This window comes from Tauraco erythrolophus, chromosome 6 (assembly GCF_009769465.1).
Source record: "Tauraco erythrolophus isolate bTauEry1 chromosome 6, bTauEry1.pri, whole genome shotgun sequence".
Classification (NCBI taxonomy): Eukaryota; Metazoa; Chordata; class Aves; order Musophagiformes; family Musophagidae; genus Tauraco; species Tauraco erythrolophus.
Genome location: NC_141470.1, coordinates 36,247,594 through 36,262,641, shown reverse-complemented (window position 1 = coordinate 36,262,641; position 15,048 = coordinate 36,247,594). Strand labels below are relative to the sequence as shown.

At 36.3% G+C, this 15,048-nt stretch overlaps 1 protein-coding gene across 3 annotated transcripts in view; it reads right to left on the bottom strand.

Moving 5' to 3' along the window:
- FSIP1 (fibrous sheath interacting protein 1) overlaps positions 1–14,697 on the bottom strand; it is an 86,748-nt gene extending 72,051 nt beyond the window's left edge. For all 3 annotated transcript variants that reach the window (XM_086614074.1, XM_086614076.1, XM_086614075.1), the window contains exons 1-9: positions 14,671–14,697; positions 13,322–13,453; positions 11,768–11,957; positions 10,778–10,876; positions 9,137–9,309; positions 8,119–8,203; positions 4,574–4,672; positions 1,464–1,564; positions 625–732 (exon numbers count right to left, since the gene is read on the bottom strand). In XM_086614074.1, coding sequence (XP_086470200.1) covers positions 625–732; positions 1,464–1,564; positions 4,574–4,672; positions 8,119–8,203; positions 9,137–9,309; positions 10,778–10,876; positions 11,768–11,957; positions 13,322–13,447 — 981 coding nt within the window. In that variant the 5' untranslated portion in view covers positions 13,448–13,453; positions 14,671–14,697. The remainder of the gene's footprint in view (positions 1–624; positions 733–1,463; positions 1,565–4,573; positions 4,673–8,118; positions 8,204–9,136; positions 9,310–10,777; positions 10,877–11,767; positions 11,958–13,321; positions 13,454–14,670) is intronic.
- Positions 14,698–15,048: the final 351 nt, after the last annotated feature.

Sequence of the window (15,048 nt, the reverse complement as noted above, 5' to 3'; positions counted from 1 at the left end):
TCTATCTACTTCAGCTCTTGCTATCCACTGCAGTATGCAGACTGCACGCTCTTTAACAGTATTACATTAAAGCAAAAATATCTAATACTTAAGCAGACTTTGGCCCCTCTGTATACTTTTAAGACAGAGTGAGTTGGAAGCCACTCAAAGATGTCATGTTATCTTTTTAAACGGACACATAAACTTCATCAATGTATAGGTCCCCAACTGTTGCATTCTGAAGTTCATGTCCTCAAAAAACTCTCTTTTTGAAGTAGATACTGGCCCTACTACCAGAGATTACAGCACTAGCCCCTCAGATTGATAGGCGAAACTCCACATTTTTTGAGGAGAAAATAGGTCATCATCTTCTCCGAGTATGCTTCTAAGGCTGCTTCCACACATGTCTAACTTTTCTTTTAAGTTCTGCTGTTTTTCTGAGGCCAGGCATGACCAAGTGTTAGTAAAACGAACAAAGAAGCCAATGAAAATTCATTCTTGGAGATAAAGCCAACTGGATTTGTCCAGCTTTGCTCTCATATCTCAGTGGGCTACTTCATGGTAGGATTAAAACCAAATCAAATTTAGATTTACCTTAAAAATAAGCCAAATATAACAGGACAGTACGAATTAAAGTTGCCATACCTCAAGATCGTACAATTCAATTCCATCTTCTGTATCTTTCAATAGCTCAATTAGCCTTTTTCTTTCTCCCTCAAGCATAACAATCTGGTTTCCTGAATCCTTTGCTAGCTGAAATATTTACAAAAAGAAAAAAATTAACAAACTTTAGAACTCCATTAGTTCGAACAGCACCAAAACAAAATTTTTAAACTTTAATAAATTAAGATCCAAATCTTGCTTATTGCCATAATACAAATTATCACCTTGACAGAAAAATCTAGCAGCCTACACATAATAAATCAATAATCTTACAATAGTCTTCGACATAGTAGGGGGGCAGATATTTTTCATTAGATGAAAAATCATTATAGCTACTAGGTCTTCACAAAAAAAAAAAAAAAAGGCATGAAAATCAAGGCATTTATTTTCTGACAGAAAGAATTCTTCTGTAAATAAAGGTCCCATGCAGGCTACACATGAACAATCTGTGTAACTATTCCTTCTCTATGAATAAGAATATCTTCCTTTAACTTAACAGTAAATACATTTAAACAAAGCATTAGGAAATACTTGCCCTCAAAACAAGCCATGTCCAGGAACAAACAGAACAATTCAGTTTCCAGTACTCTTTAGCAAACACACAGAAGCAGTATTATCCCCACCAATCTGAGCATCCAAGATCAGAACTATCTTATACAGTACTCTGCCATGAACAACACTTTTACAGCAAGATTTTTTTCATTTATGCCTAATAAGCTTTTTTTCCTGATAAAAAACCACAACTGTCTCAAGAATACTTATACACTATTTTTTAGTTAACATTTAACAAAATGTTAATGATTTTATCCTTTAATGCTTACCTCGATGTTCTTTTTAATGAAATCCTGATCGTTTTTACTTTTGCTATGCATTTTTTCTGCTCGATTAAGAAATTCATTTGTTTCTAATTCACTTGGATAATCTGAAATTTGAGGAAGAGAAATTGCTAAATTATGATCATTCTTTTTCTGATTAAATGAGAGCAATCCTATTTAAATCTTTAACAAATATAAAGTGGATAGACAAAATTTTTATATGCTGTTTTCATTATTTATATATATTATATTGCTATATTTAAAACATAACTGTTGTCAAAATCTAATCTCATTTTTAAGCTTTTATTATATGAGATCATTTAATGTTGCAAAGCCTAAAATTCTTTTGGATTTCTGACCTCAAAAATGTTAAACATGGTGGCTTAAAAAGCCACGGCATTCCTTCAAACCCTATCATTGTTTCAGTTTTATCATCAGTACAAAACCAGACAATAATTTTTTTGAAAACCGCAGAACTATTTGGAGACATATCAAGTACATTTTTTAAAATAAAACAGCTGAAGAACAGATGATATAGTTGATACTATTATAACACAACTTATAAAACGAATTTTGTTTAAAAATATAACTCATCATAGAGCTGTAAAGCTATTAAAGAGCCACATGATATTCTGACAAGATCACACATGTTTTTTTCAACAATGGGTTTCTATCCATCGTACAAAAATGGGCACATATTCTGTTTTCCAGAGTCTTTTACCAGTTTTAAAACAGCAATTCCTTTACAAACAGTGAATATTTATCACGTTAAATAACGAGTGTAAGCAAATACAACCAACTTCTAAGTCTCAAAAACTACTTCAAAAGTACTTTTTTGCTTTTCTGGAAATTAGAGATTTGAAAAATAGGTGGGCTGTTTGCCTACAAAAAAAACTCAACAATTTAACGCGTTAGATAACAGAAAATAGGCTATCGAAGTTTACATGGAAGGAACTCTTTTTCAGTGTGAGTAGATTGAAAGCAAACTCCCAAAGACACAAAATAAATTCCGTGCACTCTTTTACACACTATGGACAAAAAAAAAAACCAAACCAAACAACACTCTGCAACATTCTCACCAATCAGACGTACTCTCAAATTGCAAGTAAACGTTAAAGGACTGAGGTGTTGGACCTGATCAAGAAAACCCTGTCACAGTTCAAATGCACAACTGTTTACTGAAAGCATCCCAAACTATCTTTAACATTACCGGGTAACATCTTGAATGTACCAAGGAACTGGATCATATAAGAATTTACCAATCAATATAAACATGCTAAGTTGTACCCTGAAATGAGCAAAACACACCAAACACCAACACAACATGCAACGTATATGAAACATTACTTTTAAGCGACAACTTTCTGTAACTGCAGAATAAGCATTTTCAAGAGGAAGCTATCATACAGAACATCTCAGAACATTCAAGTAAAGAAGAAACAGACATGGATCACTGGAACAAAGAACACGCTGAAGATTGCCAAGGATAAGTAAAAGAGAGTCTGCAGCTCAACCAGTTTTGCATACAAGTTTTGGTAGATTTCGTACAAATTTCAAAGATTTGGTAGAAATCTTGATGAGACTGCTAAAGTAATATTACAAAACCAACACATATATTCTTCCTCACAATTTAAGCTCCTCTTGTTCAGGGTCTGCGTTATGACAACTGTTACACAGTAATCCAAAAGCAACCAAACCAATAAGTCTTAGCCATTCAGAAACCACATCAAAAGCCTCCAGCAGAAATAGTAAAAATCAGTTCAGTAATTTATTGCTCATAAGTTGTAAGTGACCTCTATTTCATGTGTTCCCAAACTAGGAGAATGAACATCTCAATACAGCACAAGTAACAGCAGCTCCCAACCATGCCTGTCCTGAATACTGGTAATGAAACCTGCCATTGCCCCTATTCAGGCACACTCAAGTGCAACTCAGAAATTGTGACGGTGGAAGCTGAGGGTCAGGCTTCATTTTAAGGGAGGAAAGAAGACACATGGTAGGAAGACAGAGAAATCCAAAGCACAGCACTGCTCTATCCCGGTGTGAAAAAACATTTAATAACACAAAGTTAAGGTCACAATCTGGTGGACTAAGACAAGTGATTAAATGATAAGGAAGCTGAAGTCCAGGTTAAAAAAGTTTCAATATGCAGTCATATTCTAAAAAGTGCAGAGATTCTGCTGCCAGCAGTAGTTCAACCTTGAGGAACATCCATTTATTATATCCTTGTCATCTTTGCCAGTCACCAGGAAGATAGATTCCTTCTGTTTACATAGAATGGTAGATGACAAAGAAATAAACAATTGCAGCTGATAGCAATGGCAGCTGAAGCTATTCTTCTTATGTCCCAACACATGTGAGAAGTTACTTAACCATACAAATTTGAATTTCAAACAGGGAAAGAACAGAGGCACAAAAGCATAATTTCATTTATTTTGAAGCATTGGACACACTACACTACTACTAGCATTTGAACTCCTACACAGTGCACATAAACAAGTGATGTCTAAAATAATCAGCACAGATGTTTGGTTTTCGCCAGAAAATACTTTATCTATAAAAGCAATGCAGAATGCAGCCCTTACAATAATCTGTGTAACAAAATATAAAATGAGTTGTCTGAAGATTTAGGTTTGTCACAACATCCATATAATTTCTCCTGAAAACAAAAAAAATACAGAACAGCTGAAACTGTATACAGCATCACTCTTCATTTTTACATGGTTTCTTGAATATAAGCCTATTAATGAAAGTTACTGTACCTTAGAATAACAGCAAATACAAGTTTCTAAAGAAATTCCATTAAGAACCAATGGTACATTTTACAATGAATCAGTTACACACTTCATCATTTTGCAATGAAAGAAAAAAGTTTTATAACCCAAAAGTAAACATTTTCTTAGCAAGTTGAGCAAAATGTTTTATACGTCACAAACAAAATTATTCTCTTCTATAATTTGCAAAAAAAAATAAGAACTGTCGCTGTTCCACTAAGCAACCTTGTTTTTTCTGATGTCATTGGCCTAGCCACAAAGGCCAAGTCTTCATTACCCACCCACTGTACATGCTGTTTTGCCATATCTAGAAATATAAACTATACGATTAATAAAGCTTACCCTGGTTATGTTGGGTTTTATGGCAATCATATTCTTCTGGATTCATTTGTGTGTGAAATACTGAAGTACATATTTCATCTTCTTTAGCATGGGAGGGATCTGTAAGGAATTTTTTCAGTAAAATTTAATTGAAATGTATTTAAAGAAGATCCAGTTTCATGTGTATCATACTATAAGATCGCACGCATGAACGTTACAGACACTTGGATAAATTACATAACCACCGTATTCCTCAATAAATAAAGAAGGGAGAAAAGTGTAAGGTGTGTCTCATGAATAATTATGCTATTTCATATGGCTGTTTTTATTTTTAATAACTACAGCCCATGTAGGACAAATAATTACATTCTAGAAGATGCAGCCCAAGGCTGTAAAGTTCAAAAGCCTCTGCAGACATCATGTGGTAAGTCATCTAGAACTTTGAATGAAAATAAAGTATCCAGGTTTTTGCAGCTGGTGTCTGCCTGCAAACGAATTATTAGACTTCCAAATGGCTTAGGTCAAGGGTATAGTCTAGAGACAAGGATTCAAACATCCTAGCATGCAAGAGTTGTTTCAGTTACTTAAAGAAAAAAAAAAATCAGTTATGGTATGGTCATACATCAACTGGAAGTGTAAGTTAGAGTATTAACTTTCAGTCTATACACTTAGCACTTACAGAAAAGGATGTGTTTTGCAAAGAACCATATATATCACATATGAAAAATGTGTTTTTCACAATGAAAAAAACAACCAACATCCTGTAATAATGGAGTTTAATGGACTCAACTGAAAGTACGATTTTGTTACATAGACCACAGGGGAATGAATTTAAGGCTGTTTAATTAACTCCTGATATACATTTCTGCCATGAGCGTGTCAGAGGTTTTTTTGTGCTGAAGAGGCTAGGACACATAAGTTATTAACGAGTTTGTACCCAAAACTTGTGCCTGATTTCACAGCCACATTAAAAGCTACAATTAAATAGCTCTCATATATAATTTATTTAATAAAGCTCTTTATCTAATTCAAGGTCCAAAAAGAAAAATACATGAATTGCACTCCATTTCGGTATCAACCAGGGCAGCTATCAGGGCATTCATTTAAATAAATAAATAAATAAGTGAGACCTGAAAAGTAAGGCACGTGCATGTCATAGAAAATTCAAGATAAAGATCAAGCTGAAGGAAAAATATAAATCTAAACTATGCAGAATGTTGTCAGTACGGTATGCTAGAACCCATATGATGCACCTGATCGCTACAGCAAGGAGTTACCTTTGAAATAAAAGGGGAATTGAAGCATGGAGCTCATTAACAACCATATAGTCTTGCCTCCCTGTTTTTTTACTATATCCTGACATCTACTGGAGACTTTTTAAATATTGCTGTATCAAATGTTCTTCCCTTAATACCCCAAACTTTAGCAATCAAAATAAAAGCCAGTCACCTTGCAATAATAAGTTTTGTTGAAATGTTTTAACCACCCAGCATTATTACGCACATACTTCCAACATTTAATCTCAGAGTTTTGCTCAGCAATAAACATTCAGACTTCAAATGCTTTTTCTCAATAAGAAAGAAGACAGGATGAACCACAATTCTGTTTCCTTTCCACCAACAAATCCTTTCAACCAGGGTAGGCAGATGAAGGACAGGATGCAAAATGTGCATATAATTTACATATCTGTGAGAACTCCAGCACCGAGACAGAGTATTCAAACAGCAATTTTTTAAAAACTACTCTTGAGCAGTTTTGACATGGTATATTCTTAACAAATACAGTCTGGTTTTGTTCCTCCTGCCCCTCCCAATACAGACATTGCGAGCAAAATGCCTACAGTTTGTTTCAGCGTCTCCCCCGGTCAAAGTCTAGTCACAGAAATAAAAAGGAGGACATTTTAAAATACTCAATATTTTCTTTTTCCACGTCGCTGCAAGCATGCACATCCTCTGTGCATTCCTGAAGAAAACTACCAATGCTTCAGAACTTGCTTCAACCAATTGCTTCAGAATTCCAACAGAATTGCGTCCTTCTGATTCAGTATGGAAAACGTTTCTAAATAGTTTTTTAAATTTTCTTTCCCTATTCTACCTATAGTTTTTTATTATTGGCATTCACTGTAATTTTGATCATAGTCTTTTTTTATGTAGCATATTGCACATTTCTCTCTATCATTAAGTATTTGTTTACCTTTCCTGTTAAAGAATTCAATCCTTCCTTAGTCATTTGTCTACTTTTAAGGCAGCTATAGATTTTGATGCTTTAAATGCTACTTAAGATGGAAATTTGTTTTACTAAAAAAACCTAAAAGCCAAACATTTATTCTTATCAGTGTGTTCACTTCCACTTTGAATATTTTTGTCTTCCTCATCACTTCACAATGAAACTCAGAAATTATCTCATCAGACAGATCAGATCTTACCTTCCTGAAAATAGTCTGCTGTCATGTCTTTAACATAGTTTCACTTTTTAAAACTGCCACCTATTCTAAATGTTCTTCTCCAGAATTCTCAGAAAAAAAGCCTATTAAGAAAACTAAGTTCATGTTTCATATTCACATATTTTCCTTAGAATCACACTCTATATTATTTCATGATCCCTTTTACTGACATTCTTTCTCATGTTTAGAATCTTAAGATCTTTTAGAAGTGAATTAAATGTAACTCAATCAGTATCAAATTCAATGTAAAAGACTCATACTCCCTTTTGGACCATGTTCCAAGATCTGGGCTGTTTACGCATTTTCCTGTGTTGTTTTCCAACATATAACTCAGTAGTTAGTGTCATAATTTGGTCTCGTTCTTTTGGTTCTTCTGTTAACAATTCCTAAAAAGGCTCAGGATTTCCCTCCCTCTGGACCTGTCATATTATGAAATCTTTACCGTGGCATTGCCATTGCTTCCTTCTCACTCCCACATGAAAATTTTCTCCAAGATACATGTGTGGCAAGGCTCACATCCCTAGAGCTTCTAGGTAACATTTCTAGGCCTAATACTTTTTAATTTCCTGCCCTTCCTACACCAAGTACTCCAATCTGGTGAACTTTCTCACTAAGACCACCAGTAACCACACATTAGTAGCTTCATCATTTTATTTGTTTACTGAAGAAATTTTGAACTCCTTGCTTATTGCCCAGATATTCCAAAATGATAAAGACATCCAAGTTTTTCAATAGGTTTCCACTTTTCATTTTCCCTGTATCTGCTGTCATAACTTTAATTTACCAGTGTTACCAGTTATGTGTACTTCCTGAAACCATCTGTGTTTGCCACCATCTTGAAAAATGCAAGTTTTAATTATCTTGGATTTCTACCCTTCTAGAGTAGCCAGTTCTTTGAAAAAATGCAGTCTCTATAAACAAAATTAATGTTAAAGTACAGCTTCTACCTTTGTGATAACGCAAAAATTATTTCAGTTAATTTTCCAAATATTCCCTTCATATACTTTTATAGGCAAATATTATTTTATTGTAAAAGTTTGAAAGCTTTATTTTTATAGTATCCAACAAAAATATTAAAAATACAGAATAATTATATCAGGGTATTTACCTCTCTTTTACTTACCAGCTGTATCCTGCCATGATGAGATCAAAGCTAAAAAAAGTTTTGTGTTTTCTATCTCCTCATGGCTTCCAGTGGTACTGATAGACTATTCAAAAGAAATGAAGCATAAATATACAGATACATGCAAATATTTACTTTAAAGTAAATACTTTAAAGCAAAACACATTGTCGGCTTATCAGGTCTAACAAACTTCAGACCCTATTCAAAATTTCTTGTTCAGTGGCAATATTTACTTACTGCTTTATTTTCTTCTTGAGGCTATCTGAACGTTTCCTAAAGTTATGATGAAGACATGGTGGACCTTTAAAGCCTCTGTTACGTATTGTCTCTTACATGGAGACACATTTCACAAGACAAAATAGTTCTGTAACATATATTTGGCTCTCAATCCAAATCCATTGAAATTATGAAATGTACTCAAACCGACCGCAACCATATCTTTTCAGCAATGGACTCTTGTATTCATGTAAATTATACAATACTAAATTGAGGAAATACTAAATCTCATGTTTCAAGGTTTAAAGTGACATTTAACTGCTAGAGACCAGGATAGGAATAACGTGAAGGAATCTGTGCTGTAGTGTTCTCGTGCCTTCTTCAGGGGACATCTCTAATTCCATCAATAATAAACAGTACTGAAATAGATGGGCCTAAGAACGGTCACACTGGACCAGAAAAATGCTTTTAGGTCTGGGTTCACAGACATTACCTCATGTCACACCTTATCATACCTGCAAGTGGTGAGCTCAAACACAAGACTGCTAGCAAAACACACCTAGACAGCTGCATATTTGGTTATTGGTCAGACCAATTTTTAAGGACCAAGGCCTTCTTTCAAAGCCTGCCTAGCCAGTATATACTAAAACCTATTTGAAGTTACTTTTTAAGATCAATTTCTTCACTTTAATCAGCCAACTGTGAGCTATTTAATAAAAAAAAGCATCTGTGAAATATGATCATTCTGTAAGACAGTACTCTAAGATATTCTACTTACAAAATAAGCAGAATACTTCTAACCTGAAGTTCTTCCCAGAGCTTTGTCCTCATTTCGTTGCCTTGTTTTTTAATTGCTCTCTCCTTAAACTTTTTTTTGGCCAGTATTGTGTCAAGTTTATTCATTTGCTTTATAGCTGCTTGAATCTGAGGATCTACAGCTGTTTCTTCAGAATCTTCCAAGTTGGAAGAGTTTGCTGCAGAACAGATTTAAAACTAATGTTAGCTTGAAGCATTTCAACTTAAAAAAAAACCAAAAACAAAAACAAACTAAAAAGCAGTACAACTAACTTGATAACAACCACAGATAAGCGTACAATTATTCTCAAGCATATCTATCATGTTCATTTCAAGATCTGTTTGTAGCAGGGAAAAATATAAAAGTTGTAACAGAACACTGAATCAAACTCTTAGCTGTAGCAGTTAGATAACAGGGTGTGGAGGAGGAAGAGCCCCTCATTTTGGGCAAGTGATTTGATTCAAATTCATAATGGAAGAATGACAACATCTCCACAGTATCAGCAAAAATCACAGACAAAATAAGCTTAAAAATAAAAAATTTATTCAGACTGACTAGTAGAATAAATGTCAAAATGTCATTCATTAAATAAATAATTTTGAGGTTAAGAGAGACTGTAATGTGTCTACTTTTAAACATTATAGAAGTTTCAGTCTTGACTTATATCTCAGTCAAACCAGGTTCTGATACTTGTTCTAGAAAAATGTGGTTTTGAAAAATAGAAATGGTGAAACATCGAAACTACCATTATTTAATTAAAATAGATTTCTGTACTGTCTCTTTTCTTCCTAAACACACAGATTACAATTTCTGATGACTTTTAGCTTTTCCCCCTCCTATAGCATCCTCATGCTCTGCCCTCTTTTTGGGTAACACTTAGCTTCCACAGCAAGAGTAGAGGAAACACTTGTAGCACTGTCTCTATTCCACAGACTTCCAAGTTTTGGAGTCCTCCAATACTTTTTCATTTTCTAATCTTTTGAGGTCCAATGCTTTACACACTTACTGATGTCAAGCATTTACTGTGATGCATTGGTCAACTTTATGCCATAAAAAGAGATAAGTAATACAACAAGGGGTGAGCTATAACAATCTAACTGAGCTCCAGGGAAGTCTCAAGGACAGAAGATAAAAAAAAGCACTTATTTCAACTGGCTGGAACTCAGCAAATGGATTTGAACCTAAAACTACTGAGTCAAGCTTTGAAGTTAAGTTCTGTCCAATGTCTGTTCTGAAGAAATGAGTATTATGTTAGATGATCACCACTGCTGCACTGGATAGAATCACCACCGGATTCTGCCTTATTAGATTGACCAAATCTATGTAAAACTATCATATGTAATATATGTAAGATAATATATGTAATATAGTAATGTAATATCCTATGTAATACTATATCATTAAAGAAAGCTAATATCCTTTAATAAAATAATCTTCAAATAAAGAACTCATCCAACACCTCTTGAATATCACAATGCATATACATTTTCAATTTGTAATATTTCTTTATAACTATATAATAAACACCCAAATACACTATGGTCCCAAACTCTCCTAGAAGCATTAATAAGGGAAAAAGAAAAAAAAAAAAAAAAAAAAGGTGTTATTTATTGCACTGTTCACTTTATACACCTGAAAAGTAATACCTGCTTCTGCATTACTTAGTTTTCCTTGGCAAGGTTCACAGCATTTTGAAGTCTGTGTTTCAGTGCTATCATCTCCAGAATCTGAATTAGAAATACATCCTGAAAAACACAGGAAAAAGCCTTTCACATTAAAATAGATGTGAAATAAACTTTTGAAGATATTGTTTGACGTGTTAACAATTAACAGACCAAAATACATTTTCATCAGTTAGGGATCACTACAGAGCCTCTGCAGTGGATTACTGTTTTAAAAATGGTATGTGCTACTACACCCGGACTCGTGTTAAGCATAGGAGCGGGAATCAAGGGATTTCTTTTGACCTTAATTCTGTCATGAAATCTTACCTAAACTTGAAGAAGGTATCCAAACTTTCTGCTTCACATATTGGCCTTTGCTTCTCTATTTTTAAATATTCAGAAGCTCTAGAAAGTTTATTACCCTTTATAGCCTGCCAAAAGAATGCCATCTGAAGCACTTGTAGAAGTGCTTTCATTAAAATGAGATATTGGATATTTATTTTTAAAGTACATTATTAGTATTAGTACTGTTCAGTTTTTAAATACTATAACTTACAACCATAATTTCTAATTTTTCAGACTGGTGGAACATTATTAGGATACAAAATTTCTAACAGATGATCATGATATTTGTGAAAAGTTTGACAAAAACTCCTTATTGAAAACACTTTCTAACACGGTTCCATGGAACACAGGCAGATGGTTTCTATCGATCTTTTAGGCCATAACCAAGGTGCAGGTCACAGCTTAGTTGCCACAAGACACAAGTTGTAGTGGCAATGGCAGTGATAACACATTTCCTTCAAAGATGGATTCAAAATAGTGAAGAGAAGTGAAGGTATGAATTTGGACACCTCCTAGAACTTTACCTGTTTGCATCCTCTTCCCTCCACCAATAGAATTTTACCCAAACTATACAAACATGGTATTTGGTCCATCCACAACATAAGAAAGCTTTAGGCATTCTCACACCTGGCAACTTGTTGGGATTCAGTATACACTTCTGAAGAAAAGACGTCGTACTCTCCACTGAGGTTTGCTGATCTGCTCTCACTTCCCTGACATCAGATTTCTCTCTGTCATCACGTTTGTTTTCTTCTGGACAGCAGTATTCTAGACTGCCTCTTTGATGACTACCAGTCAAACCAACAGGTGAATCAACCTATAAAATGCAAATCAATTACTACCACAAAACCAGAAATCTTTGAGGGGAAAAAAAAAACAATCACAATAATCACATACTATCACAAAGGTTAACAACGCTTCTACAGAAGACTGCAGAGCACTTCTTAAATAAACAAACAAGGTTCAGATCTGATACAGAGTTCTGTTTCTTCGATATCACACTGATGAGCCTTTTTTCTCAGGGTCATCATTCCACATACTGCCAGATTTGGGATTGCCAGACTAGGAAATGATTCCAAAAGTTTATGCCATTTCTGCTGCAGCAGAGGGTACAGCCAACCAGTTAAGGGTCTGTGCGTATAACAGCCTCATGCATTTCCTGACACTGTGGGTGCTCTGAGCCAGGTAGAATCCCAGTCTCTTGCTCATAGTATAGAGCTTTCTACAGTCTTTGAAGGGCTGAAAAGTTTATGCCTAATTTATTAATCTCAAGAAATTGCAATTTTCACGCAATACTCTACAATGTTTAGGTCAGAATTTGGATTCAAAGTTATCTGATGTTAACCTTAATACGTGATTGTGAACCTATAAAAAATTTTTTCATACTTCTGTGAAGCATCTAGGTATGATCCCATTCTATAGACAGGTGAACAGAGGTACAATACAATTGGATGAATTTTAAGTAAATCAATCTAAATTTCTAATTCCCAAATCCTAGTTCCTACATCTCAACATATCAGATATCCCATTCCCAAAATTAAGTTAATCCCCAAGATCAATTTCTCCCAGAGGATGGATGAACACCTTCTTCCAATGGACTTTGTTGAATTCCTGGAGCTGACACATTTCTTCGAATATCAGGAAAATTATTTAAAACTTGATTTAAACATAGCCTGAGATAGCCTTGTAGTCAAAAATTCAACTTGTGAGGACTGCTCAAATGCTTTCTTTTAATAAGCAAAATAATTTTTATTCCCACTTAAGTTTAAAAGCACAAATGGAATGGAAGTGAAATTATGCACATCCTGGCTCCTGCACCAACAGTGTATAGCTGTGTGTCTACACATTACTGACAGAATTTCAAATATTTTTTCTTAAAATTTATTTAATAATCTGATTAAATATAAAGAGGAAGACAACCAAGTTTTCCAGGTTTTAGTCCTGAATAGCCCTTTCTGTGGCAAACATAAAAGTAACACAGATGCAGAAAAGGAAATTAAACATCAATCTACGCATACATAACGAGTAAATCATATTCATGATCTTTCACATAACCCCTTAGCACATCTGCAGAGCCCAGAACTCTATCCAAAGTTAAAAACCAGAATCTTATTTCTTTGGCATTCTACTAAGAAGAATTAGGCACAGAGTTTCTAAGTCACTGAAGGTGAAAAGAATTACCTTTGGCAAACATGGTTCTGGTGTTAATAACTCCATAGATGTACTTAAAGATCTACAATTAGGATAAGCTTTTGAGCTAGACGCAGGCCTAGAAATTCTATCCAAGCTCCTCCTTGTAATACCCATTGTGACCTAAAATTGAGAAAAAAAAAAAAAACACAAAAAGCACCTTCTAAACTATCAGTTTATTAATAAAGCAACGCAAGCCCAGTAATATTGCAGATGTAGATTAAACAAGTTTCAAATCCTTTCTAGCAAATCAATGTTGAGAGGTCTTTCCAGTATAGACTAGCTTGCCACTCAAGCACATGCGTTTTAGTATATGTACACATATATATTTATATCATCAAGCCATTCAAAATATTCAAGTGTGCTTACTGTCAAAGAAACTTCAAATGGATTTAATCTTAAAAGTACTGTCACAACAAAGGAAATGTCATGGACCTTTTTTTTAAAAAAAAACAAACATGGGACTGATAAAGTTAGCATCAACAAAAGAATGAGGGTATTTCGCAGACAACTCAAACATATCAAATAGAGCAGTTGAAAGTTTTTTTTATATTCAGCAGTTCCAAACAAGAGGAGTTCCCAAAGTGAAATTGATCACATTCCCAGTCCCAATTCCATTTTGAGTTTAAACAACAGAAATGCACGGCTCCCTGCAAAAACTGCTTGACTTCACAGGAATTAGACATCCGAGCAGGTGACATGCACTGGTAATTTTCAGAAGGCCCAAGCGAACGCAACTTTTGATTTCAGCACAAGAAACGGGACCCACCGAGCCACGCGCGCAGGTCAGTGGCACCAGCACACGGTATAAAAAAGCGGGTAGGGAAGAACGAGAGTAGTTTATATTCATTCACCCATTTCACCGCTTGCGCCCCTCAGGCTCCGTCACTGAAGAGGCCGCTTGGCATCGCTCCCCGCTCGCGAGCGGGACCCGCGCAGCCGCCGCGGCGGGAGGCGCCGGGGGAGCCCGCGGGGGCGGCGGCGCGGGGGGAGGCTCCCGAACGGGCCCCGAACGGCCGCCGCCCGCAGGGCCGCCCGCAACGGCCAGCCTGGAAACCCGCCCACCCTTGGACGGGTTCTGGCCACCTCCGGGCCTCTGCCAACGGTGGGTGGGCGTCCCACGGCATCTGAGGACTTGTTGAGCGCTTCTTCCATTGTCCCGGGGTGGGTAGCACAGCCAGTGCAAAAGACCCAAAATAACATAAACGGAGAAGGCAAAGATAAGCCACAGCTGGGACCCAAATGATTCCAGAACAAAACCCCAAACACACAAACAAGAAACCATTTCGCAAGAGGCTCCAACGAGCAGGCAGGCGGCCCTGAGGGAGCCCCATCCTTACCGCGGGAGGGCAGCAGCACGAAGACCACCGGAGGCAACGCGGCCGCCGCCGCCGCCGTTCCCATGACGACCGAACTCTCGCGATGATTGCAGATTCCGCCTTGAATTGGGACGGCACCATCGTTGGGACGGGGGTGGAGGAGTTGTTTGTTATCTGTTCTTACAGGTGAAAATGTAATCCAGCTCTCGCTCGCTCACGGAGTCTGAATCAGCAGATAGGGCCCCTGAAGCCTGTCTTTTCCGCCCCGATAGAGAGAAGTGCTGTATGGGGAGCGTCCTTCTCCCTGTCCCCCCCCCCCGAAGGCAGTTGGGCTGTGCCGGACCCGTTGCCGGGGCGGCGGGATCGCGGCGCCGGAGCTGGACTGTCCGTGTCTCTGTG